This window comes from Rousettus aegyptiacus, unplaced genomic scaffold, assembly GCF_014176215.1.
Source record: "Rousettus aegyptiacus isolate mRouAeg1 unplaced genomic scaffold, mRouAeg1.p scaffold_m13_p_6, whole genome shotgun sequence".
Taxonomy (NCBI): Eukaryota; Metazoa; Chordata; class Mammalia; order Chiroptera; family Pteropodidae; genus Rousettus; species Rousettus aegyptiacus.
The window spans coordinates 14,091,937-14,119,517 of NW_023416309.1; the positions used below are offsets into that span (position 1 = coordinate 14,091,937).

A 27,581-nucleotide genomic window follows, 5' to 3' on the forward strand; every position below is an offset into this window, starting at 1 on the left:
CACACAGATTGAGTGCTCCAGATAACCCCTTTCCCAGTCCTGCCAGAAATCAGACTGGCGGGCTGTGTAGTTGGGTTTTCCAGGACGGTGGCTGGGGTTTGAGGAGAGACTCCTACCTGGCTACAGGATGAAGCTAGCCACCAGCTTCTTGATTTTGTGGCTCAGCCTCGGGCGCGGCCTGGCACAGAGCGACACCAGCCCTGACGCAGAGGAGACCTATTCAGACTGGGGCCTTCGGCACATTCGGGGCAGCTTCGAATCTGTCAACAGCTACTTTGATTCCTTTCTGGAGCTGCTGGGTGGGAAAAATGGAGTCTGTCAGTACAGGTGCCGATACGGTGAGTGCACTGTTTCTCTTCCTGTAAAAACTATTGCTGGTGGACCTGCGAAGGGCCGGCACGGGGTCATGATCGTGCATTTTTTTTGCTATCATCCACCTCTTAGGTAGGGTTGCCAGATTAAGCAAATGAAAATATCAGACACTCAGTTGAAATATTTGGGACACACTTATATTGACAAGTTATTGATGGTTTCTCTGAAATCCAAATTTCACTGTGCTTCATGTATTCTATCTGGCAAACCAACTCCAAGAAGCTTTTGGAGACTTGTTTCCTGGGGACGTTTTAATGAGCTTTCCTTATGATGGGACTTCAGGAAGAGGCAGCACTGGTGGGGAGGAAGAAGATAAGAGGTCTGCGCAGGGAGGGGCTCCTAGGGATGAAAACTGAAGCTGAACAGTCAGAGAAACTTCTGCCGCGGGTGAAACAGCCTCCTGGGTCACTCTGTGCTGAGCCTGGAAGTGGATTCCTCTTTATTCCTATGCTGTTCGCACCCTCCTTCCAGCTTTGTCAGTCTCTAATGGGCATCAGTTTTCTGACTCTCCCAGAGAGCTGTCCCTATTGCTGATGCCTCAGTCAGCGACAGCAGGCCCTCAGTGGGTAGGCAGGGCCTGAGGGGGCCTGGGACTGTCCCTCAGGCCTGGTGTCAGAAGTAGAACTGTGAACGGGTAGGAGCACCACCTTGCCTCAGTTGTAAAGAGGGTATCTGGGAGCCAGGGTGCGGGCCTGGCTGCCAAAGAGGAAGCCCTGGCGCCAGTTCTTCACTTCGCACTGGAAGTCCATGTAATGGGGGCACAATACAGAGCCCTGGACCTTGCAGGTGGGAGGAAAGGGGTACCTTCAAGAGCATACAGAGTCTCATATAGCATTGGGTTTATGGTTTATCAAATGTTTCATCATGGGATTAGAGATAAAAAATGGAGAGTCAGTTTAGCCTAGCAGGAAGACACTGAGAAATGTTTTCTCCAAACATTCAACAGATAGGACTCAGCTTTGAGAGAGACTCAAAAGAGCTACATACTTGTAAACTCACCCAATCAGCCTCCCTCATCATTCCCTTTTGCAGGAGAAATCGCTTCCTTGTAAACTGAGAGTGACTAGGAGACAATGGTTAACCATTGCTCCAGAACCAAAGTTTTGCAACATAGAAATTTTAACCACATACTGATATAGTGAAAAAGGAAGCTGCGTCTTCTCTGTGAAGATTCCACAGGGTAAAAAACCTGGACTATGCTAGGACCCACCTGGATCCCTAGCCACGTCTTTGTCCAAAGTGGGCTGGACAAAAGCAGAAATGCCTGGTCACTGGACTGTGCTCACGTAGTTTGTACAGATGAGGAAGGAAAGGAGTAAACTTGCTTTGGATGTCAACGCAGGGGCTCTTTTCCTTCCCAGAGGCAATGCAAGATTTAGGTCTGGTTTAGCAACTAGATAACAGTGGGAATTTTTTAGGAAAACAAGAATCAAACCTCTTCTTCCTTCTTTAACAAAATAGTATTAAAAAGTTTCAGCAAATTCTGGTTGCAAGCCTCTACCTGGGCAGGGTTGGTGTCAGCAGACACTGGTGGGGGATGGGAATAGTCAACACAGAGATTGCAGGAAGGTAAATAACTCCACTCACTCTGCAAAACAGAACCTGTTTAAGGAGGGGCCTGAAAAACACAGAGGAAAGCCTTGTTACCTCTGGAACCCAGTGGAGCCAAGAACCTGGAGGCAGTGCCCAAATGGTTCCAAATATCTTCTCAAGTCGATTGTGAATCAAGCATTCTTGAGAACAGATAACGCCTTGTAACTAACTGGGTCCTTGTGTTTTCAGTTCGCTTTGTGATACACTTCTTGCGTACAGCACTTCTATCCTCTCTTCAAAGCAGTTTCTCCCACTCGCCTGGGCTTTAAATCCTGTTGGAGGGCTTGTTTAAACAGACTACTGGGCCCCTATCCCTCCTGTTTCTGATTAGGTGGGTCTGGGGTGGGGCCAGAAATTTGCATTTCTAAGAGTTCCCAGGTGATGTTGGTGCTGCTGGTCCTGGGACCATACTTTGAAAAAAAATATGCTTTATAAGCTGCAATTTTTTTGCCATCAGGAGTAATTTAGCCGCAATTATTCTACAAGAAAAAAAAATTTCTATTTTATATGTACTTACTACTACCCAATCATACCTCAGAGATGTGGTTTTGGTTCCAGACTGCAATAAAGCGAGTATCACGATAAAGTGAGTTGTAATCTTTTTGCTAATGGAGGGTATTGCCTTCAATTTGTAAAAAACACAACACTTGTGAAGTGCAATAAAATGAAGTATGCCTGCCTGTATTTAAAACAGTGGTCTCTACCTTGGCCCTCCACTTAGAATCACCTGGGGATGGGAGGAGTGCTTTAAAAACTCCTACCACCCAAGCCAATTAAATCAGTCTTCATGGATCTGACTCAGACGTGAGTTTGTTTGTTTGTTGTTTTTTTAAACAGGGCAGCAGCCCTCACAGACAGGAAACAGTGGGGTGTACCCAGAGTTCCCAAGACAGTCTGTCAGCCTGTACCTCATCACAATCTTACTTTCCTCTTGCCTTCACAAGCAATACCTCACTCCCTTTCCCTTTTCTTCCAACACCTCTTTCTCATAGATGTGACTATCTTTAACATTTCCCAGGTGCTTACAAAGTGCAGCCAAGGTTTGGAGCACAATTTAAGAGGCCATTCTTGGAGAACTTCAGCCTCTAGTTTGTTCAGACAGGTAAAGGTGTGTTTGTATCCTGGTAGCCTACGATAGTGTGTCCACACTGTTTTCCACACTTCTTTAATCTATAGTAATTCATTTTTATGTCAACACACAAAATCTGGTCAAAGGATTGAACTCTAAATATAAGGAGATTTAGCCCATATCAATAACATACATAGTACAACTGGTATAAGGGGTCCGCACCTACGTGAATGAGTTTCTCTCTTCCATCTAGAGATTCTAATTCAGTAGGTCTGTGGCAGGACCCTGGAACTGCACAGGTGGTCCTTGGACCAGACTTAGAGAAATACTAATAATGGAAAAAACATGGCCTTAAATTGGGCAGTGTGGTAGGGAATCCCACTGCTGGTGACCTTGGGCAAGTAACCTAACTTTCTCAACCTTCCATTCCTCATGTTTATAAATAATGTTAATAATACCTACTTTGTAAGGTTGTAAGAATTAAAGATAATAAAGAACTAGTACTCTGTATGGAGCACGGCAGGTACCAAACAAATTTTATAAACATTATGTAAAAGACGGTCTGGTGAATAAGTTAACATACATTCAGATTCTTCCAATTCTCTTCCAGCATAAAATAACAAAATAGAACAAAACACAAAAATCCCAGTAGCTGAACAATACCGTCTCAGCTCCTGGAAGAAATCATCAAATGCTGACTTAAGTGTTCTGTGCCTTTATAAAGGTCTCTCGAGCTGGGTATCTAGAGCAGAATGTCTGTTTCTTATAAATCATGACTAGAGATACTGTCCACACTGTCGCACTTTGATAAAAGGACCTCATGATGAATTTCTTCTTGGGTTTAGTTCTAGGGAAAAAATTATCTTTAAATATCAGTCTTTTTTTTTTTCCAGAAACTTTTTTATCTGTCTGAAATCTTAGAGCAAAATTTTATGAACCTGTGAATTTATATATTTTTCTAAGGAAAGAATTCACAGCTTTCATCAGATTCTTCAGGGGGTCCATAGCCCCAAAAAAGAAAACAGCTATTGGCAAAATTGTTCTCATGCTAGGGTGACCAACTGTCCCAGTTTGCTGGGGAATGAAGAAAGAGGCACAGGGCTTTCAATACTAAAATAGGGACAACCCCAGGCAAACCAGATCAAGTTGGTTACCTTACTTCATGCAGTAACTTAATCTGTTTTCATGACCAAAATAGAGCTTATTGCTTCTATAAAATTGTAGCAATATTGCTTTGTTCCTTTGATATGTTACTCCTGCAGTATTGGAGTGTTTCTGGAAGTCGGCAAAATATACATTTCAAATACAGCACTCTGCCTCCTTAGTAGAACTGGAGTGGAGCACAGAGCTTCTTCCGCAGGAACCAGCTGAGTGAGGAGAATGGACACACCCTCCAGGGAAACCCTAAACCTTGACCTGAGTAATAAAGCCCTAGAAATTTTTACTGTTCTTCTCAGTGACAAAACTGAGAAAGAAAAAAGATCGGTCCCAGGAAGCAGTGTATGCAGCTGCAGGTAGAACTCTTGGGTTTCATGGCTGTCTTCTAAACTCATTCATTTTTTAAAAAGTGTTTTAAGTGTTTTATGGTGTTTCACTTTGTTCAGAAATTTTTAATTTTTATTAGAACAAGTCTGTCAGTTTTTTTCTTTATGGTCTGAAGTTTTTTTCTTGCTTAGAAAACCATCTTCACATCAAGATTATGAGAACATGCTGCTCTTTTTTCTGTGGAAGCAGCCATAGCTAATACATAATAAATGTGTGTTGCTTACTCCAACCAAACATTTTTAAGGACACTAAAATGTGAATTTCATATAATTTTTCACATGTCACAAAATATTATGCTTGTTTTGACCTTCCCCCCCTCCCTCTGCCCCCAACCACTGCAAAACCAGTTTTAGCTGGTAGGCTATACAAAAATAGGTGATGGGCTGGACTTGGGCCATGTTTGCCAACCCCCGAAATAGAGGATCGAGTTATCAGCCTCCCCCTCCTATAAATAACCAAAACCAGAAAAATATAATTAACTCATACATTATTGATGCCTAGACTCAAAACATCAAACTGTAAAGACTCAACACAACTCAGAACTACTCAAACTATAATTTGAGGCTATATTCCATTACTTCCACCTAGACTCAAACCATTGCCCTTTTTCTTAGAATTTATATTTCAAGGTTCATTCCTAAACAGGATTTCTGCAGCTATCATAAAATATTAAACACAATAAAAATATGCTTCATTAATAGCAGGTCAGGTAGGAAGTATCTATAGTTGGTGTTCCATTATCTTTCAATCAGGGATATCAGACTTTTATCTTCTGTAAGTTCTCATGTGTAAAAAAGGCAGAGGGTAACCCAGGAACCTGTACCGAGTCTGTTGTAAAGCCCTATATCGGCAAAATTATTAAAGAAATAAATTTCACTATCGAATGTAGACATTGCTTTTTTATTAAAATTTTTTCCTGACTTTTTAAGGCTAGTATATGTACAACAGCTGAAAAAGAACAATCCAAACAAAAAATAAAGTTACTGTCATCTCATGTCCAAGATTAAATACACATTTGATCAAAAGGCATAACGTGATTATTTTCATAAGTATAATTTGATTACTAATATTTAATACAGTTACCTAGTCCCCCACTCCCAGTGCTTCACACACGCGCGTGTATGCACACACAGTGGGTAGTAGAGTTATCTTAATAAGTTACATTTCTCAAGACTTTTGAAAAGTAATACAGGGATTACTAGTGGGCAGGCAGACTCTATCAGCAAGTACAGTACCTCTAATATTACATATAAGAAACTTTGGGTGAAAAACAAAACACTTTTTAAAAATACACACTCAAGCTGAAATGAAATAAAGGGAAACCTTCAAGTTCCAGAAATGAAGAGAAAACACAGAGGCAAAGTGGCGAGCTGCAGCTGCAGCTGCTGCAGCTGCCATGGCCTCAGGGGGTTTCAGTCTGGACCAGATGCAGACGCCAGAAGCTGAGGAACGGGTTTTAATGCTCATAGGAGAGGGGAAAAGTAACTTCTTACCTTTCCCCAAAATAGGGAAGTTGGAACTGGACGACCTGCATACAGCTTAGAGCCTGAGGAGCTGCCCAGTCTTTTTACAAGAGATTAGAAAATCTCTACCCAATATTCTAAGGAGGTAGTAAGGATACTTTCCATCTGCCTGGGGATGGGCCTTAAAGGAGAAATAAAGAACATCCACTAAAAAATATCACTACCCCAAGTATATTTCATGCACAAGTGAGAAATCTGAGAAATTAACATAAATACTGGGGTCTCAAATATCTTGACATTCCTAGAGCCACAGCAAAAGGAACTGAGGAACTACGCTGTAGTGTGTGATCCAGGGCACAGGAACCCTTCAGGAAAACAAGCCCTTCTGAAAATGAGCTCTTACTAAAAAATTACAGACCATGTGAAAAAATAATCCACTATGAGAGAGAGTCACAAGACATTAAAAAATAAAAGATTTATCCCAAGGACTGGAGAGAATAAAATGATATAATATACAATATAACAAGAATGTTTGAAATTATTAAAGGAATAAAGAAGAGATAGAAAACATAAGAAACACAATAAAAATGAATACACAGATTTAAGAGAAAAATTGAAGAGAATGTTAAGAAATGAAAATTACAGCTGTTGAAAAAAAAAAACTGAGTGGATGGATTAAATAGCGATTAGTCAACCTACAGGGAATTAAGAAAATGGAAAATAGAGTTGATGAGGCTAGTCAAAATTCTGCACAGAGAGGGAAAAAAGATAGAAAATATGAAAGAGAGGTTAAGATATATGAAGGACAGGATTAAAAAGATTCACCATTCAGTAAAGAGTTCCAGAAGGAGAAACTAGAGAGAATTAGGAAAATAAAATATTCAGGCAATAGCTGTGAATTCTCCAGAAGTGAAAGAAACCCAAGTCTTCAGATTGTTCATAGCAGCACTTTTCACAATAGCCAAAAGATGGAAACAACCAAAGTATTTGTCAATGGATGAATGAATAAACAAACTGGTTTATCCAGAGAATCGAATAGTATTCAGTCGTAAAAAGGAATGAAGATGAACGGTGAAAATATTATGTTAAGTGAACGAAGGCAGAGTCATAGGATGTTACATGTTGTATGATTTCATTTATTAAATATCCAGAATAAGTAAATCCTTAGAAATAGAAAGCAGATTTCAGGTTGCCAGGGGTCGGGAGGAGGGGAGAACAGGGAGTGACTGCTCGATGGAATGGGGCCTCCTTTGGAGGGTGATAAAATGTTTTGGAAATAGAGGTACTGATTGCAAAACATTTTAAGTGGACTGAATGCTACTGAATTGTACTTTAAGATGGTTAAATTTATGTTATGTGAATTTCACCTCATTAACCCATTTCCCGTTTGCCCCAAGGATACTCGCCAGAGCGCGCTTGCAGCTGCAGCATTTACCCTGAGATAACTCACGGGTCCTAACCTTACTCCCAAAGTGTGCCCCACAATATATCTTGCTTTTATTATTATTTTCTCATCATTCTAGTATATCGATAGTCTTTGGAAACAAATAACATCATCCTATTTATAGCATTCTTTTTTTAGTGGGGGTATTTCCATTTTAAAAATATAGTAATTCTCTATTGCCGAAAATGTCAAATCCTAAAAAACGTAACATTCCTACGTGTGATGTTAACATCGTTCTCGAACAGTTGTTTGCTGAAGATTCATTCGATGAATCCGATTTATGTATATATAATAACAAGTGTTGAGGTGGTGGAGAAATTGCAACCCTCATACACTGCTGGTGGGAATGTAAAATTGTGCCAACACTTTGGAATAGTCTGGCAGTTCCTCAAAATATTAAAGTTACCATATGACCCTGCAATTTTAATTCTATGAAGAAACAAAAACATACTGTCCATACAAGAACCAGTATACAAATGTCCAGAGCAGCATTATTCATAATAGTCAAAAGGTAGAATTAAACTAAATGTCCATCATATTTTCTGGCAATAAAAAGGAATGAAGTACTGATACATGCCGCAACATGGATGAACCTTGAAAACATTATGGTAAATGAAGGAAGCCAGACACAAAATGTCACATATTGTATGATTTTATTTATGTGAAATACCCAGAATAAGCAAATGGAAAGAGACAGAAAGTCGATTAGTGGTTGTGTAGGGCGAGGGGAGGGGAGGTGAGCTAATGGTATGGGGTTTCATTTGAGATGATAAAAATATACTAAAATTAGATTGTGGTAATGATTGCAAAACTGTGAATGTGCTAAACCATTGAATTATACACATTAAGTGGGAGAATGTACAAGATGTAAATTATGTCTCAAGAAAGGGTCATCGAAAAAAAGTAATGAAAGAAGAGATGCAGATCATGATGACAACCACAATAGTTATGTGGTTAATGAGTAACAAATGACCCCAAAACTTAGTTGCTTAAAATAATAAGTATTTATTTTATCACAGTTTATTTTTTTAACACTTTAAAATTTTTTTCAGTTACATTTGGCATTCAATATTATATTAGTTTCGGGTGTACAATGTAGTGATTAGACATGTATGTAACTTACAAAGCGATTACCAAAAAAAAATCTAGTACCCTTCTGACACCATACATACGTATTACAATATTATTGACTATATTCCTTATGTTATACTTTACTTCCTTGTGACTATTTTGTAACTTCCCAGAAGTGGGATCACTAAGCCCTTCTTTGTCTCTTGTTAGAGCCTTTGTTTTAAGGTCTATTCTGTCTGGTATAAGTATTGCTACCCTAGCTCTTTCGTTTGTTTCCATTTTCATAAAATACCTTTTTCCATCCCTTTACTTTCAGTCTCTGTGTGTCTTTTGATCTGAAGTAAGCCTCTTATAGGCAGCATATGTGAGGTCTTTTTTTCTTATCCATTCAGCCACCCTATGTCTTTTGATTGGAGCATTTAATACATTTATATTTAAAGTAATTGTTGATGGAGATGTAGTTGTTGCCATTTAATTAATCATATATTTGATTTTTTTTTTCTTACCTTCTACTTAAGAAGTCCCTTTAACATTTCTTGTATTTCTGGTTTGGTGGTGATAAACACTTTTAGTTTTTCTTGTCTGGAAGCTCTTTATTGGTACTTTGATTCTAAATGATAACTTTGTTGGATAAAATAATCTTGGTTGTAAGTCCTTGCTTTTTCATCACTTTGAATATTTCATGCCAACTCATTCCGTCTTACAAAATTTCTGTTGAGAAATCAGCTTACAGTCCTATGGGAGCTCACTTCGTACATAGCTGACTGATTTTCTCTTGCTGTTTTTAAGATTCTCCCTTTGTCTTTAAGTTTTGGCATTTGTGTCTTGGTGCGGGCCTCTTTGGGTTCATCTTTTGGGACTGTATGCTTCCTGGGCTTGTATGTCTATTTTACTTTCACCAGGTTAGGGAAATTTTCCAACATTATTTATTCAGATAGGTTTTTCAGTTCCTTGTTCTCTTTCTTCTCCTTCTGGTACCCCCATGATGCTAATTTTGGTACACTTGATATTGTCCCAGAGGTCCCTTAAACTAGCCTCATTTTTTTGGATTATTTTCTTCTGATTGGGTGTTTTCTGGTTTCTTATATTCTAAATCACTGATTTACTCCTCTGCTTCATCTAATCTGTTGATTCCCTCTAATGTATTCTTCATTTTATTTAGTATATTGTTCGTGTCTCACTGGTTCTTTTAAGTTTTCTATCTCTATTTTCATGTTTCCTATATCTTTGTTAACATTTTTACTGAGTTCATCTACTCTTCCCCTGAGTTCACTGAGCATCTTTATAACAAGTGTTTTGAACTCTGCATCTGGTAGATTACTTGTCTCCATTTTGTGGAGTTCTTTTTTCTGGAGCATTGTTTTGTTCTTTTATTTGGGACTTGTTTCTTTGTTCCTCATTTGGCTGCCTCCTGTGTATTAGGTAGGGCTCTTATGCCTCCTGCTCTTAGGAGAGTGATCTTATGTAGTAGGTGTCCTGTGGGGCCTAGTGGAGCACCTGAACTGGGTTCTCCAGGTATATCCCTCTATCGGATTGTGTGTACCCTCTTGTTGTAGCCTTGGTTGCTGTTTGCATATCAGTAGGGAGGATTGACCCTTGGGTTGATTAGTTGTGAAGACTGAAGATTGGCCAGCGACTACAGTAGAAGAGCTGTTGTGCAGGGGCTGATCCTACAGAGCAGGATTCACTTTAGCAGGGCTCTGGTACCTGCCCAGTCTGCTCTTTGGATCTGTCTTCCTCAGATGTAGCCCCAGGTGGTGCTCTGCCTCAGTCTAAAGTGGGCCACTGGAGATGTTGGCTCTGGGGATCCCGGGGAGGAGTCCCACCACAGGCCAAGTATAGCTGCAGATCGTGCCCTGCCTGCGGCCACCTGGCATGAGCCACTAAGCAATCTTCAGATGGCCACCACTTATGCTGGGCTTGGATGTGCCTTGAGAGGCCAAGCTGAGAACTAAGGCCGGCTGCTGCTAGTGCCAGGCTTGAGGTTGTTCAGTCAGAGGTATGAAGCACGCAGAAGCCAGATCCTGCTTATTTGGGGTTCGTGAATCTTTGAGAGGTTTTAGGAAAGTTGTAGCATAAGCCAAGATGGACCATTTGCATTGAAAAGCCACTGAAAGTGGTTTGGGTGGGCCCGCAATTTGGGTGGAGCAAGATGTCAGAGAATCACCAGGGCAGGGTGAGCAGAATTAGCCAGGCAGGTGGAGACTCAGATATGGCAGCCGCCAGTGTCTGCATGCTGGGTGGGGGCCAGGCCCAACTAAGGTACAGCGACCTTTGCTAGCACTTCTGTCTGGGACAGAGCTGTCCCTCCAGCTATTTCCCCGAAGCCAGAGAATTCAGTTCCTCCCCATATGCCCCTGGCATCTTTTGAGCTGCTGCCCCAGTGCTGGAGCTCAGAGTGAATGAGTTGGTTAGTGAGTAAATCTGCATGTGGGCCCTTTAAGAGGAGCTCCTGGATCTCCTGCAGCCCTCCATCCCACTCATGATCTCCACTGGTTTTCACAGCCAGAGGTCTTAAGGACTTCTCTTCCTGGCACTGGATCCTGGGCTGGGGAGCCCAGTGTGAGGCTTTACCTCTTGCTTCTCTGGGAAGACCTCCGCAGCCAACATATCCCTCCCAATTTCTAACCGCCACACTCGGTTGTGGGACCAGCCTCTTCTGCATCTCCACCCCTTCTACCAGTCTGGCTGTGGCATCTCCTGTATATCCTTAGATGTAGAGCTTCTGTTCAACTAGACTTCAGGAGATTTTCCGTGACGGTTGCTCTGTAGTTTAGTTGTAACTGTGATGTGGTCGTGAGAGGAGGCAAACACAGCGTTTACCTCCTCTACCATTTCGACCAGAAACTCTATATCACACAGCTTCTGAGAGTCAGGAATTTTAGAGTCACTCTGCTGGGTAGCTTTGGCTCTGAGTTTCTCATAAGGTTGTAGTCAGCTGATGCTGCAGTCTCTGAAGATTTGACGGAAGCTGGAGGATGTCCTTCCAAACTCATACGGCTGTTGGCAGAAGGCTTTAGTTCCTTGCCCCATGGACCTTTCCATGCCGCTATTCATGACATGGCTTCTCCCAGAGTGAGTGATGACAGAGAATGACAGAGTGTACAAGCCTAAGATAGAAGTTGTAGTCTTTTATGACCTAATCTTGGAAGCCGTGTACCTCTACTTCTGCCATATTCTCTTGGTCACACAGACAACCCTGGGACAATATACAAGCATATGAATACCAGGAGATAGGGATCATTGGGGGCCAGCTTGGACTACCCTCTTATGTACCACAGCAACAAATACTCAAACCGACGGTGGCAGAGATTGCTTGTTGTCCCCTAAAATCTTTCCCCTTTTCTGTAATAATATGCCCCTCCTCTCAACTTTAAGGCTCATTGGATGCCTCCATTAGATAAAAACTTCATTTACATTGTCCATCTTTGCAACTAGGTGCTGCCATTTGATTAAGGTCTGGCCAAAGGGAAGTAAGTAATGTAGGGTGTTTATTAAAGAGAGGGTCTGTGACGCTTCTTCGTCCTTCCGTCCTGCTGCTTTTAAAATAGATATGTTAGATGAAGCTCCATCTTGAATCATGAGAGCCAGGGCTGTATTCTAGGGCTGGTAGAGCAAAAAGTTAGAAGCAGTCTGGCTTCTAGAAAAGTACAGATATACTATACCAGCCATATGATCCTTAATTCTGAATTTTTATGAGCTATCCCACCTCATGTAAGCATCTGAATAGTTCAGTATGTAGGAGATATAGTAGATATATGGAGAAAATTATACCACTCTACTGAAGAGCCTAAAGGAAGACTAAGTAAATGGAAAGCTAGCCTATGTTTGGGAATATAGAATATACTAAGAAAGTCAGCTATCTCCAAATTAATCTATCAATTCAATGCATGTTCAAGCAAAATCCTGACAATCTCTTATAGAATATACTGAGTTGATTCTAAAATTCATATGTAAGAATAAAGGTCCAAGAATAATCAAGACAATTTTGAGGAATAATAAAAAGGAGGGCTTTAGAACATAGACTTAAAAATTCAAACAGAAAGACAGAATGCAAAGGGGCTCCAACTATATTTGTAACATTTAGTTAAACAGATAAAAATATTTATAGCAAGTTTTGCAATGTTAACCTTTATTATGTTTGTATAGAGGCTTCGTGAACATTTGTTTTTGATTTTTCTTCAGTTTTGAAATATTTCATAATAAAAATAATTAAAAGTAAAATACCTGGTAGGCGAAGATTAAAGAAAAGAAGGAAAATGTCATGTGCCTCATTCTGAGGATTAATTCTTAGCATATTTCCTCAGTCTTATGCTATGTCTTGCATCTACTAAAAAGTGGCAAAGGAGTGTAGAAAAAGAACATGGGCTTTGGAATCAAACAGGAAATCTGGATTTACATCCTACTTCCCCTACTTAGTATATGACTTAGGGAAGTCATGCAACCTCTTAGCCTTATTTTTCTTATCTGGATAATGGGACAAAACTACTCACTGGAGATGACTGTCCTGAGGTCATTTTAGGACCTCATTCAAGGTTATCTTTATCTATGATGATTACCATTGACACAATTGACAAAGCTTCCTTCTATGTATTTGTAAGATCATAAAATAACTAAAAAGCCATGTAAGAGAAGCCAAGAAATTCAAAACTTTTCAGATATTTTCTGCTTTGTTCTATGATAAAAATGCCTAAAATATTGCATAGGAGTGTTTTCTTTGTCCTTTGGTCAATAATGCTTTGTCTACATTTATGGAATCTTGCAAAATTTCCTTCAAGTTGTCCTGAAAAAAAATTCTGTAGTAATTCTGTTATAATTCTGATTCCTGAAGTATATGATCAGGTAGAGTTCTCTTTCTCCGTGCAAAGAGTGTGACATTATAGTAGATAGAGAAGTAAGAAACCTTGAGTTTTAGTTTGGTTTTGCCACAGACCTTATCTTCAAGGTCATGTACTTAAGAAACGGTAAAACTGTTAGTGAATGAACGCTCATGAAGTTCTTTGCGATTAGGAGAAAAATGCAAAACTTGTCCAAGGGTTATTACTCTTTTATGACATCATTATCATTATCATAATCATGATGTAATTTAGATGTGACTGTCTGCTGAGAAACAATGACTTGAAGGAAAAATCAAGTATACTTTTAGATAATTTTTGTTTGATGAAGTTTCCCAAATGCTCAATTTCTGCTTCTCTCCTTTCTTTCTCCTGATAGGAAAGGCACCCATGCCCAGACCTGGCTACAAGCCTCAGGAGCCCAATGGCTGCAGCTCCTACTTCCTGGGTCTCAAGGTACCAGAAAGTGTATGTATTACCACCATTATTTTCTTAGTGGATTTCTTTTATCTAAGACAAATCCAAGAATTATCACTGATGTAAGTGATTACTTAAATGGAATATAGTTAAGCAATATACTTATTTCAAATTGGGTACAGAGGAAGGAAGATATATTTTTTAAAAGTATGGGATTTCCTTTTCTCAGAGGCAGCTATCCCTCAAATAAGACCTTTGAAATCACTGCTCAAACCTCAGCTGAGCTTTAGGGGATCAAACATAACTTAATATGACACAGATCTGAGAAGTTTGACTTATTTAAGTTAGTGAGCCTAATTTAAACTGCTGTGTTGAAGCTAGCTTATACTGACCAGTGAGAACTGACTGCTATAGTATTGTTAGGACTTTTCATGTTGATAGTGTCAAATCAGCTATATTTGGGGTGTTAACATCATAGAAATCTGCAAACACCTACCTTTCTAATCTTCCTGCTCACACACACACATCCAGCCGCTGGCTAAACATTTATCATCGCACTGCTGACCATTTCTCAAACTGTCAGCCTCCCTTAAAAACAAGTAATAAATTGATTCTGGGGAAGATGGCAGACTTAGTAAAAGTAGGGTTAGTCTCCTTCCAGGTCCACATTGAAATTACAACAAAATTATAAAATAATCAATGTGGAAAATCACCTGAAGTCCAGCTGATCATAACACCTACATTTGATAATATAAAGGAGCCACAACGAAGCTGGTAGGAGGGGCAAAGTCACAAATCGAGCTAGACCCACACCCGTGGGTGCTGGAGGATCACCAGGAGGGAGAGTGTGGTTGCAGATACTCTCTTGAGGGAGAGGGGGTCCTGGTCTCATCTGGGGGCTCTCTAGCACAGGGTCCCAGCCCAGGGAAAAGGAGATTCCAATAACTCTGACTGTAGAAACTAAAGGGGAATTCCAGCCATCTGGGTGAGATGGAAGGAGACTAAACCCCTAGACATCCCTTTGAAGGACCCGCAGAAAGGCTTTCTGACCTGTGGACACCCACCTGGGACACCAGCAGTGGATCAGAGGCTCGTGTGGGATTCATTCTGAGAAAGTCTGCATTACCTGGCATCTGAACGATGGCTAGAAAGGCAGCCACCATTGTGCCTTAGTCTGGTCCCACTACAGGGTAACCTACAGACTATGCCAGCTTAATTGTGCAGACCCCTCCCACAGAGCCATTAGGAAGCACTGGTCAGAGGGGATCAGCCCGCCCTGCCCAACTCGTAGAATGCCCAGGGCAGTTGTTGCTGCCTGGCTGCCAAGCCCTGCTCCAATTCAGGGCCAAGTATTCACGGCGGACTGCCAGGGCTGTGAATGGTGTTTCCAATCACTACTGTGAGCCACGTTTCCAATCTCAGTGGGTGACCAGTGCTGTGAGCTGCATTTCAGAGATAGAGTCAGGTAGATCACTGCTGCCAACATGAACTTGGGTGGATATTGAGGATCTGTGGGCTAGTCCCAGATAGCAGCTGGTCTTGCTGTGATCTGGGACTTCTGCAGGAACTCACAACAGTTACTAAATTTGCAGCAAGACTGAGGCTGTATTGATCTGACTGCCATTGTTTCTCTGAGACTCCGCCACACCTAAACTGCAGATTGCCCAGGGCAGTTGTTGCTGGATGGATGTTAAGCTCTGCTCCAATTCAAGACCAAGCATTCATAGCGAGCTACCAGCACTGTGAGAAGTGTTTCTAATTCCAGCAACAGTGGCCAGCACTGTGAACCATATTTTCATTCCCAGGGGAAAACCAGAGCTGTGAGCTGCATTTCAGAGTTCCAGCATAGGCAACAGCCATCAGTGGATCACTTTGTAGTTCTCACTGGGTAGCCCTGAGCAATCAAAAGCAGTGGGTGACCTTGGCCTATGGGGGAGCCCCTCCCAAGGGGTCACAAAACCAACGCATCTGGAGGCTGGCACCAGACCACAATGGAGCAACTCTTGACTAGACCCATTAGTGATACACACAGAAGGTGGTTGCAACAAGTACCCAAGCCTGCTAGGGCAAAACCCACTCAGTGAGGTCAGCCCCCACACAACAACTCTGATTCTGAGGGCGCAATCAATTCCCACAATTAGCCTGAATGTTAATCCCACCTACTGATCTACTAACAATAGAGGCTTCATGACACCAGAAGATCACACACGATTTACACAAAAATCATGTCCAGAGCCCCTGGCATAAGGGATCAGGGAGAGTGTGCCAATGGGGCACACAGGACACCTTCCACATTAGGCCATCTGGCCAAGGCTGAGAGATGAAACAAATATTCCTGACACATAGAGATGAACACAGAGAGTCAATTAAAATGAGAAAACAAAGAAACATGCCACAAATGAAACAACAGGAGAAAACTCCAGAAAATAAGCTAAATGAAATGGAGGTAAGCAACCTACCAGAAATAGAGTTCAAAATAATGGTTATAAGGATGCTAAATGAACTTATGGGGAGGATAGATGAGTACAATGAAAACCTCAGTAACATAAAATAAGGACATAAAAACTATAAAAAAGAACCAGACAGAAATGAAAAATACAATAACTGAAATAAAGAATACACTAGAAGGATTGAACAGTAGATGAGATGAAGCAGAAGATCGAATCAGCGAATTAGAAGAAAAAGTAGCAGAATACACCCAATCAGAGTGCAACAAAAAGAAAAAAAAATAAAAAAATGAGGATCGTTTAAGAGCTATCTGGGAAAACATGAAGCATAAAAATATCCGGATCATAGGAGTATCTGAAGAGGAAGAGAGAGAGCAAGGGATTGAGACTCTATTTGAAAAAATAATGGCAGAAAACTTCCCTAACCTGGCAAACAAATTAGACATACAAGTTGAGGAAGCACAGAGTCCCAAACAAGAGTAATTCAAACAGATCCATACCAAGACACATCACAATTAAAAGAACAAAACTCAAAGAGAAAGAGAGAATCTTAAAAGCAACAAGAGAAAGGAAGCTAATTACTTACAAGGGTACCCCCATAAGAATGTTTGCTGACTTTTCAATGGAAACTTTGCAGGCCAGAAGGGAATGGCAAGAAATATTCAAAGTTATAAAAACAAGAATCTACAACCACAGATACTCTACCCAGCAAGGCTTTTGATTAAAATGGAAGGTGAGATAAGGAGCTTCCCATTCAGGAAAAAGTTTAAGGAATTCATTACCAATGAGCCAGCATTACAAGAAATGTTAAAGGGTCTTCTGTAAGAAGAGAAGGGGCAAAAAAAACAAACAAAAAAAAACACAAAAAAACAAAAATAGAAATAACAAATATGAATAATAAAATGGCAGTAACAATGTACCTATCAGTAATCACTTTAAATGTAAATGGATTAAATGCTCCAATCAAAAGACATAGGATAACTGAATGGATACGTAAATAAGACCCATGCATATGCTGTCTACAAAAGACCCACTTTAGGCCAAACAACACTCAGAGACTGAAAGTAAAGACATGGAAAAAGATATTTCATACAAATGGAAATGAAAAAAAAACCCAGGGTAGCAATACTTATATCAGACAAAATAAACTGTAAAACAAAGGCTATAAAAAGAGACAAAAAAGGCCATTACATAATAATAAAGGGATCGATAAATCAAGAGGACATAACCTTAGTAAACATATATGCACCCATCATAGGAGCACCTATATATATAAAGCAATTATTGACTGACATAAAAGGAGAGATCAATAGTAATACACTCATAGCAGGAGATTTTAACACTCCATTGACACCAATGGACAGATCTTTCAGGCAAAGAATCAACAAGGAAACAATGGGCCTAAAAGACACACTAGACCAACTGGACTTAATAGGTATTTTCAGAGCATTTTACCCCAAAGCAGCCAAATATACATTCTTCTCATGTGCACATGAAACATTTTCAAGGATAGACCACATGTTAGGACACAAATCAAGTCTCAATAAATTTAAGAAGATTAAAATCATATCAACTCTCTTCTCTAATCACAATGGTATGAAACTAGATATCAACTACAAGAAAAAAACTGGAAAATACACAAACACATAGAGGCTAAATAACATGCTACTAAACAATGAATGGGTTATTAACGAGATCAAGGAAGAAACCAAAAGATACCCAGAGACAAATAAAAATGAAAACATGACTCAAAATCTATGGGACACAGTGAAAGCAGTCCTAAGAGGGAAATTCATAGCAATATAGGCTTACCACAAGAAACAAGAAAAAGCTCAAATAAACAATCTAACTTTAAAATTAAAATAACTAGAAAAAAGAACAGAAAACAAAGCCAAAAGTGAATAGAAAGAAAGAAATAATAAAGATCAGAGCAGAAATAAATGACATAGAGGCTAGAAAAACAATACAAAGGATTAATGAAAGCAGGAGCTGATTCTTTGAAAGGATAAACAAAATTGACATACCTTTAGCCAGACTCATCAAGGAAAAACTAGAGAAAACTCAAATAAATAAAACCAGAAATGAAAGAAGAGAAATAACCATGGACTCCACAGAAATACAGTAGATCATAAGAAAATACTGCAAGTAATTATACGCCAACAAATTGAACAATCTGGAAGAAATGGACACATTCCTAGAAACATACAATCTCCCAAGACTGAGTCAAGAAGAAACAAAATCTGAACCGACCGATTATCACCAATGAAATAGAATCGGTAATCAAAAACCTCCCAAAAAACAGAAGTCCTGAACCAGATGGCTTCATAGGTGAATTTTACCAAATGTTCAAAGAATTATCAGCTATTCTTCTCAAACTATTCCAAAAAATTCAAGAAGAGGGAAGGCTCCCTAACTCCTTTTATGAGGCTGCCATTACCTTGATTCCAAAACCAGGCAAAGATATTACAAAAAAACTATAGGCCGATATCTCTTATGAACATTGATGCAAAAATCCTCAACAAATTATTAGCAAACCAAATTCAGCAATACATTAAAAATATCATACACCATGATCAAGTTGGATTTATTCCTGGGATGCAAGGTTGGTTCAATATCTGCAAATCAATTAATGTGATACACCATATTAACAAATCAAAAGATAAAAACCATATGATCATATCAATAGATGCAGAAAAAACATTAGACAAATTCTAGCATCCATGATAAAACTCTCAGAGTAAAGTGGGAATAGAGGGAACATACCTCAACACGATAAAGGCCATATGTGACCAACATATAGCTAACATCATATTCAATGGGAAAGGCTGAAAGCATTTTCCTTAAGATCAGGAACAAGACAAAGATGCCGACTTCCACCACTCTTCTTCAACATTGTATTGGAAGTTTTAGTCACAGCAATAAAACAAGAGAAATAAAAGGCATGTGAATTGGAAAGAAAGAAATAAAACTCTCATTATTTGCCAATGACATGATACTATATATAGAGAACTCTAGAGGTTCCACCAAAAAACTGTTAAAACCTGATCAATGGATTCAGTAAAGTAGCAGATTACAAAATAAATATTCAGAAGTCAATGGCATTTTTATACACCAATGATGAACTTTCAGAAAGAGAAATTAAAAAAGCAATCCCATTTACAATTGCATTGAAAACTATAAAATACCTTGGAATCAAATTAACCAAAAAGGTAGAAGACCTGTTTTTAGAAAATTATGTCATTAAAAAGAGAAATTGAAGAAGATACAAATAAATGGAAGCATATACTGTGTTCATGGGTAGAAAAAAATCAACATCGTTAAAATGGCCATACTACTCAAAGCAATCTATAGATTCAATGCAATCCCTATCAAAATACCAATGGCATTTTTCAGAGAGCTAGAAGAAATAATCCTAAAATTTATAAGGAACCATAAAAAACCCCAAATAGCCACAGCAATCTTGAGAAAGAAGAACAAAGTTGGAGGTATCACACTACCTGATATCAAATTATACTACAAGGCTATGGTAATAAAAACAGCATGGTACTGGCATAAAAACAGATACATTGATCAATGGAACAGAATAGAGAGCCTGGAAATAAATCCATGCCTATACGTTCACTTAATATGTGACAAAGGGGGTAAGAATATACAATAGGGTAAAGACATTTTTTTCAATAAATGATGCTGGAAAAATTGGACAGATTAGTGCAAAAAAAAAAAAAAAAAGCTGGACCATCTTCTTACACCATATACAAGAAGAGACTCAAAATAGATTAAAGAGTTAAATGTAAGACCTGAAACCATAAAACTTCTAGAAGAAAATATAGGCAGTAAACTCTCTTATATTACTAACAGGAATTTCTTAGTTGTATCTCTTCAGACAAGGGAAACAAAAAAATAAACAAATGGGACTACATCAAACTGAAACGTTTTTGTACAGCAAAGGAAACCATTAATAAAACAAAAAGACAACCGACTGTTTGGAAGAAGATATTCGCAAATGATACATCTGATAAGAGGTTAATATCCAAAATATATAATAAACTTATACAACTCAACAACAAAAAACAAACAATCCAATTAAAAAATGGGGAGAAGATCTGAACAGATACTTCTCCAAAGAGGAAATACAGATGGCTAATAGACATATGAAAAGATGGTCAAGGTGGCTAACCATCAGAAATGCAAATTAAAACCATAGTAAGTTATCACCTCACACCTGTCAGAATGGCTATCATCAATAAATCAGAAAACAAGTGTTGATGAGGATACAGAGAAAAGGGAACCCTCATACATTTTTGGTGGGACTGCAAATTGGTACAGCGCTATGGAAAACAGTAGGGAAGTTTCTCAAAAAATTAAAAATAGATATACCTTTTGACCCAGCAATTGCACTTCTGGGTATTTACCCAAAGAAAACCAAAACAGAAATTCATAAAGATTTATGCACTCCAATATTCATGGCAGCACAATTTATAATAGCCAAGATATGGAAACAACCTAAGAGCCCATTAACAGATGATTGGATAAAGAAATTATGGTTCATATATACAATGGAATATTACTCAGCCATTAAAAAAAAAATGAAATCCTACCATTTGCAATGACATGGATGGACTTAGAGGTTATTATGCTGAGCAAAATAAGTCAGACAGAGAAAGATAAATACCCTATGATTTCACTTATATGCGAAATCCAAGGAATAAAAAGAACAAACTAATCAAAAACAGACTCATAAATATAATGGACAATTTGGTGATGGACAGAGGAGAGGGAGGTTGGGGGGCTGGGAGAATGAGGTGAAGGGTTAAAGAAGTACAAATTAGTGGTTGATAGCTGGGCACAGGGATGGGGAGCACAGCAGAGGGAATGCAGTCCGCATTAATATGATGACTCGATGGAGGGCCAGGGGAGAGAGGGAGCAATTGGGGGGATCATTTTATGAACTATATAGAAGTCTAACCATTGTACTGTATACTTGAAACTAATTTAAATAAATAATTTAAATTACAAAAATAACAATAACAAAATGTTAAGATACTTTAAAAAATTAATATCTTTTAAGTCTTCTTTAGGAAAGAGGTTTTATGTAAAATGTAGGTAGAGGGATTTCATATTTAAACTGTGATTTTGAATTGTATCTTAATATGGCTAAACTCTTCACTTTTCTGATGATTCAAAAGATTTTACTTAGTAATAATTTTCTAAGCAGCATAGTTTATTTCTTCAACTAAAATCCTGTTCACCCAGGTGGCATTTTTGTGCAAACTGGAAAAAAATCCCCTTTCTTCAAGACAGTTTTCTTTCATTTGTCAGAAATTTATCCTAACATACTGATTTTTCTAGAAAAGGAAACTTGACCGCTACTGACTAGATATTTTTCTTAATAAATATATGTCTATGATGTCTTATGGGAAGGTGTCCGCTCAGATATGATGCTTTTGTGCTTTGTACTCCTGCGCAGCTGTACGCCCAGCCTCGTCCACGTAATTGATACATGTATGGACACGGAAGAAAGACAATCTTTTCAAATACATATTTGTATTAGAGAAACCACTTATTTTTGGCTAATATATTTTACTTGATATCAATTTAGTAGCTATGGAAGTGTTATGCACTCTATTTTGGAAGTAATGTCATTTTGTTTACTGATATAAATATTATTAAGAACTAGTTCAAGTTTCCAATTTAGTTGAATTGAATAATAGTCACTACACTCAGCTAATTCTCGGTTACTTCTGTCGTGATATATTTTTAGTTTTATAGATGGGGTACACGCAAAGTAGTTGACTTCAGATATCGGGTGATGGGAATTTACCCAGAATTGCAAAGTCCAGGACTTTGCCTAGTCTAATAATGAGTTAGATTATCACTTAATGTAATAATGTTTGTTTGTTGCTTAAAAGGACATTTTAAACTGCTAAACTCTGTATTATGATTTGAGTGGCCTTGAAATAAAAATTCAAATAAGAGAACACTTGAGACTCAAGGGGAAAGATTCTATTGTAGCTGATTAATCAATCTCCACCCACATCTTGAAACCAGATTTTCACAGATTCCACCAAAGTCCAAGTTTATATTATCAGAAAAACTGCAAAAGATTCTAAGATGCTCTACCTGTGTCTAGACCCACTGTGTTCCCATCTTTTTTATACACCACAGAGCAATTACTCTTCTTTAATCACTCTTTGTGTCAAGTACCTTCCTTGCTCAAGAGTGTTTATTAAATCTAGTTACTTTGGAAGTCAAGAGTATCCATCAACTTACTCTTCTCCCTAATGAAAACTTCTTATATGTGTATATTTCCCTGCTAAGACCCTCGAAGGACTAAACAGATTGACTTGCTCACATATGATTTGCTCATTTTTTCTTTTCTTTACCTGCTATATTCTAAGTTTACCCTTATCTCTATTAATCCTCTCTCCAAATTCTTTCAAATCCTCTAAAAAAATTCCTGTTTGATAACTTTACATGATGGCATTCTATGAACTTACTTACTCAGTTTATGCCACATTTACAACTATTTATAGGAAACTGTGTGTGTGTGTGTGTGTGTGTGTGTGTGTGTGTGTGTGTGTGTCTGTGTCTGTGTTAGATATTACTGTTTGACCATAGTCCCATGGTCGGGAACTCTGTATCTTACACACAACTCATATAGACACGTATACATACCCTTAAAGCAGTGCTGTGTGTGATGGGTTTCTGATAAATGCTGTTGACCTCTTGATGAATGAAGCTTAATTTTTTATACTTTGGAACCTTGACATTCTTTGCTCAAACAAAACCTCACATAAGTTTGAGCTGAATTTGGAAGTCCTGAAGCTCTGCTCTTTTGACTAACCTTCTGATTTCTATTTTCATCATTGTATTGGCCTATAAGTTTGAAAAATACAAAAATCTAAAAGAAAAAGAAGGAAAATGGGATACTCAGCGTTATTAAACTAATAACTAAATCATGATTAAAACTTAGTAACCTATGACTGTCAATCTGATATATTCTCTTGAGTCATTGATGTTTCTCACTTGATCTGAATATGTGGCAAGAATTTCAGAACTGGCTCCTTAATAACAATGTGGGCAAGGTTGCCTAAGGTCCTTGGTCTAAACGTGGCATTTCCTTCTTCTCTTTTCCCCAGATGGACTTGGGCATTCCAGCAATGACCAAGTGCTGCAACCAGCTGGATGTCTGCTATGACACTTGTGGTGCCAACAAGTATCGCTGTGATGCAAAATTCCGATGGTGCCTCCACTCTATCTGCTCTGACCTTAAGCGGAGTCTGGGCTTTGTCTCCAATGTAGAAGGTTGGTATCTTAAAGGCATCTACTTCTGAGCAAGGAGTTTGTTCCTGTTTTCACAAACAAATGTAGACAGAGCCCCTTTACTCAAAGAGGCCATCAAAGCTCACTGCACTTTATAGAACACTAAACAATGCAAGAAGGGCAAAAGGAAGATGCCGGGCTCTCCATTGCTAAAGTTCTTGCTGTCCTGCCCAGGAGCTGCTGGCACCACTCCTGATGGATGGAGCTACACCAAAGCCTTCCCAGAGGTATAAAAATTAATCCTTTAAAACTGGAGAAAAAGTTGCCCAGTTGGCTTTAGTTATCCATTCCACTGTTAAATAATTTTCCATATAAGGAATTATTCTGTATAAGACCACTTGGTTTGGCTTATGCCCTTTTTTTCTTATTTTGTTCTCAGTCAGGAAAAGAATTTCTAAAACCTATCTTTTTTGTATAAAGGTCTACATATGCTTGACAATAATTACTTTTAAACAACTGCTCAGCTATCCAATTTCTAGCACTGATTCTGTAATTCCTTTTTCCTAAATCGTTTTAGGAAAAGTTTTAATCTCTCAGTTTCTGAAGCCAGAACATTCCATCCAGGTATCAGCATTATATATTTTTAGATGGTGATGTTTGAAAGTCAGGCTTATAAAGAGCTGACCCCATGCCACCGAGAAGGTCAGTAGAAAGAATCTTAGGATCTTGGTTATAGATCAAGCCCTAGTCTATTGTCCTAAAATGAATCTGTGAAAGCTTGAAAATATGAATAACTAATTAGAGCCTGTAAAGGGGAGTATCACTCTGTCTGTACCTACAAAGGGTGAAAAGGTACTTGTTGCTAATCTGGGGTTGGGTCAAGTTACTTCCTCCAAGCAATGTTCTATTGATTCTTTCTCCTATATATCTCTTTGATAATTTGCCTGGTTACTGCAATTAACCCAATCTCTGGGTCCTATTCAATTTATTCTCCCCAAAGGGATGAGATATATTTTTATACCACATAAATTGGTCGTCTTTCTCTTCCTTAGAATTAAATCTCAACTTCTTAAAATGACATACATATTCCTTCTGGTTCATCCCTAGCCTACCTCTCCAGCATCAACTTGATTATTTCTGATTTCTCTCCTGACTCCTGCCATTCCAAATTACTTGGGTTGGTTGCTATATTTTTTTGCCTCTTCATTTCCCTTTGCTTAGAACTCTCTGATCATTTGTTTTGTGGTTATTGTTGAAACAGCTTTATCAGTGATGAACAGCTGAAAGTTTTTCCTCTAAATTCAGTACAAGGCAAGGATGCCCACTCTCATCACTTCTATTCAACAAAGTATTGGAAGTCGATTAGGTAAGAAAAAGAAATAAAAGTCATCCAAATAGGAATTGAAGACATAAAACTGTCACTATCTGCAGATTACATATTACATATAGGAAACCCTAAAGACTCCACCAATTAGAACTAATAAACAAATCATTGAAGTTGCAGGATACAAAATCAATATACAAAAATCTGTTGTGTTTCTATACACTGATAATGAACTATCATAAAGAAAAATTTTATTTTAAAAATCCCATTTACAATTTCATCAAAAAATAAAATACCTAGGAATAAATTTAACCAAGGAGGTAAAGGACCTATACACTGAAAACTATAAGACATCGATGAAAGAAATTGAAGAAGACAAAAATAAATAGGAAGATAGTCCATGCTCATGGATTGGAAGAATTAATACAGTTAAAAATGTCCATATTACCCAAAGTAACCTGCAGATTCAATGCAATCCCTATCAGAATTCCAAAAGAAGGTGTTCTGAGATGCCTCCCATAATAACCCTTACCCCAAAAGGATAGAGACCCTTACTGTGGGCTCCCATACCACTTTGGGGTTGTTTCCATTATGGTGTAGTGTAACAATCTGTTTACCTTTCTATCCTGTCTGCCCCTTTGTCCAGACTGTGAGATCTTCGAGTTAGGATCTCTTTGATATCTGTATCATTGGTGTCTAATGGAGTGGCTGACCAACATATCCAAGAGGCGCAGTTTTTTTCAATAAATGAATGGTTGTTCATCCCACACTTGAACAGGGAAAGCTATAGGAAATAAAGTAGTGTTATCTGTGAGAGTATTCTACAAAAATGGTAAATTTCTCATGGAGTGAACATAGTGGTATGGGAGATTCTGATTGCTAACCATGGTTTTGACCTGAAGGTCCATAAAAGGAGGACACCCCAAAGTCTAGTAGAGCTCTATTAGATTGGATAGAAGCTTCTTTGAAAAAGATTCTTTTAAATGTAAGTCTTCTTTTTAAATTTTGTATTTGGATTACTTCCTCAACTTTCCTCTGGGTATTGTGTCAACCATGGAAATATTTTGCCTCTTTAAAATTACTCATACTACTTGGGGTAATCCTATATATTAACCTTTATATTTCTCTATATCTTTTTCAAGTAGCTTGTGATTCTCTGGCTGATACTGTCTTCAATACTGTCTGGACCTTGGGCTGCCGACCCTTTATGAATAGTCAACGGGCAGCCTGCATCTGTGTGGAAGAGGACAAAGAAGAATTATGAGGAAGAGGTGATTCCTTTTGTGGTTTTGAGTGACACCACAGCTGTTCGTCTTGGAGATGGTAGTGTGCCGGATGTGTCTCATCCTTTTTTCCCAAAAGTTTGGGTACCATAAAGCAGGAGAAGAGAAATATTCTACAGCTGAAAAGTGAGTCCCATCCTTTGAGGAGAATTGGAAAAAAGACATGGAGTTATTTGAAGCCTACTCCTCACTTTAATGCTGGCCTCCCCAACCAATACAATTTGCCTGGAAATTCAGTTCTTAGCTTAAAGACTAAAATTAAGACTAAAATACTGAGATTCCTGGACTTGATAATTATATTAATAAGTGAAATTTTGGAGCGTCCAACCATTCAGGAGACAATGACTTTCCTCTGGTCCATGTTTCAGTTGCCAGTAAGCAACTCACATTTAATAAAGTGTACTTTTTAGAAAATTTGAAATGAGATGAACGAATTCCATTATCGCTAATATGTTTCCATTTCACTTATAAGAGAACAGAACCCAACCTGGTAAGTTCCACCAATATTAACGGTTATTCCCACTGGTGCCAAAAAGAACAGGTGGTCAGAGGCTTACCTCATTAAAGCCAATGGAGGTGAAGGTCAGACGAAGTTTGGTCTCTGAGGTTCTATTTTTTCCTTCTGTGAACTGTTCCTGTTTATATTCCCAACTACTAGGTAGTCTTTGTGTGATGTTAAGATATGAGAAGTACTTGGTAAAAACTGCCACCGAAGATAGCTAGGAAAAGTCCCTGAAATCTGAAGGGAGTGACAGACAAATGGTCATTCCTTAGATAGTGGTTACCAATTCTGACAGTGGATTAGAATCACCTGAGGAGTAATACAAAGCAAAGAATCTCTGCAGGAGGTATCTACATACAGGTATACCCCTTTTATTGTGCTTGGCTTTGTTACACTTCACAGACATTGCATGTTTTACAAATTGAGGGCAAGATCTTTCACCAGCAAAACAATTACAGCTCGCTTTATTGTGATACTCACTTTATTGTGGTGGTCTGGTACCAAACCAGAAATATCTGAGATATTGGCATTTTATAAACTCTTCCCAAGTGGTTCTGATGCCCTCTGAGGGCTGTGGGCCACTAAATTCAGGGATTGGCAAATGAAGGCCCCTGGGCCAAATCAGGTCCAACATCCGTTTTTGTTAAGTTTTATTTGAACACAGCCATGCACACAGATGTTTGTGGCTGCTCCTGTGCTACAACAGCAGAGTTCAATACTTGTGACAAAGACTGTATTGGGCCAGAAAGCCTAAAATGTTTACCATTTGGCCCTTTACAGAAAAAGCTTGCCAACTCCTTATCTAGATCGTTCTCTCCCTTCCCTTCCTTTTGTTAATTTTACTGGTTCCATTAAGAATTGTTGCTTGTAGCCATTTCTAAAAGAAAAAGAAAACTGTTTTTTAATCTTATATAAAGCCATAAAATTAATTGGCATATTAAAAAACTGGATTT

The 27,581-nt window shown here is 38.6% G+C and overlaps 1 protein-coding gene across 2 annotated transcripts; it reads left to right on the forward strand.

The window, feature by feature from the left end:
* On the forward strand, window positions 1-26,547 carry PLA2G12B (phospholipase A2 group XIIB). 2 transcript variants are annotated; one of them, XM_016157024.2, is made up of 4 exons: window positions 1-338; window positions 13,772-13,860; window positions 23,396-23,561; window positions 25,986-26,547. In XM_016157024.2, the coding sequence occupies exons 1-4, from the start codon at window positions 128-130 to the stop codon at window positions 26,105-26,107; spliced, it is 588 nt and encodes a 195-aa protein (XP_016012510.2). In that variant the 5' UTR covers window positions 1-127; the 3' UTR covers window positions 26,108-26,547. The 2 variants fall into 2 exon arrangements, with proteins under 2 accessions (XP_016012510.2, XP_016012511.2); XM_016157025.2 differs by having other exon boundaries at window positions 25,989-26,547.
* Window positions 26,548-27,581: the final 1,034 nt, after the last annotated feature.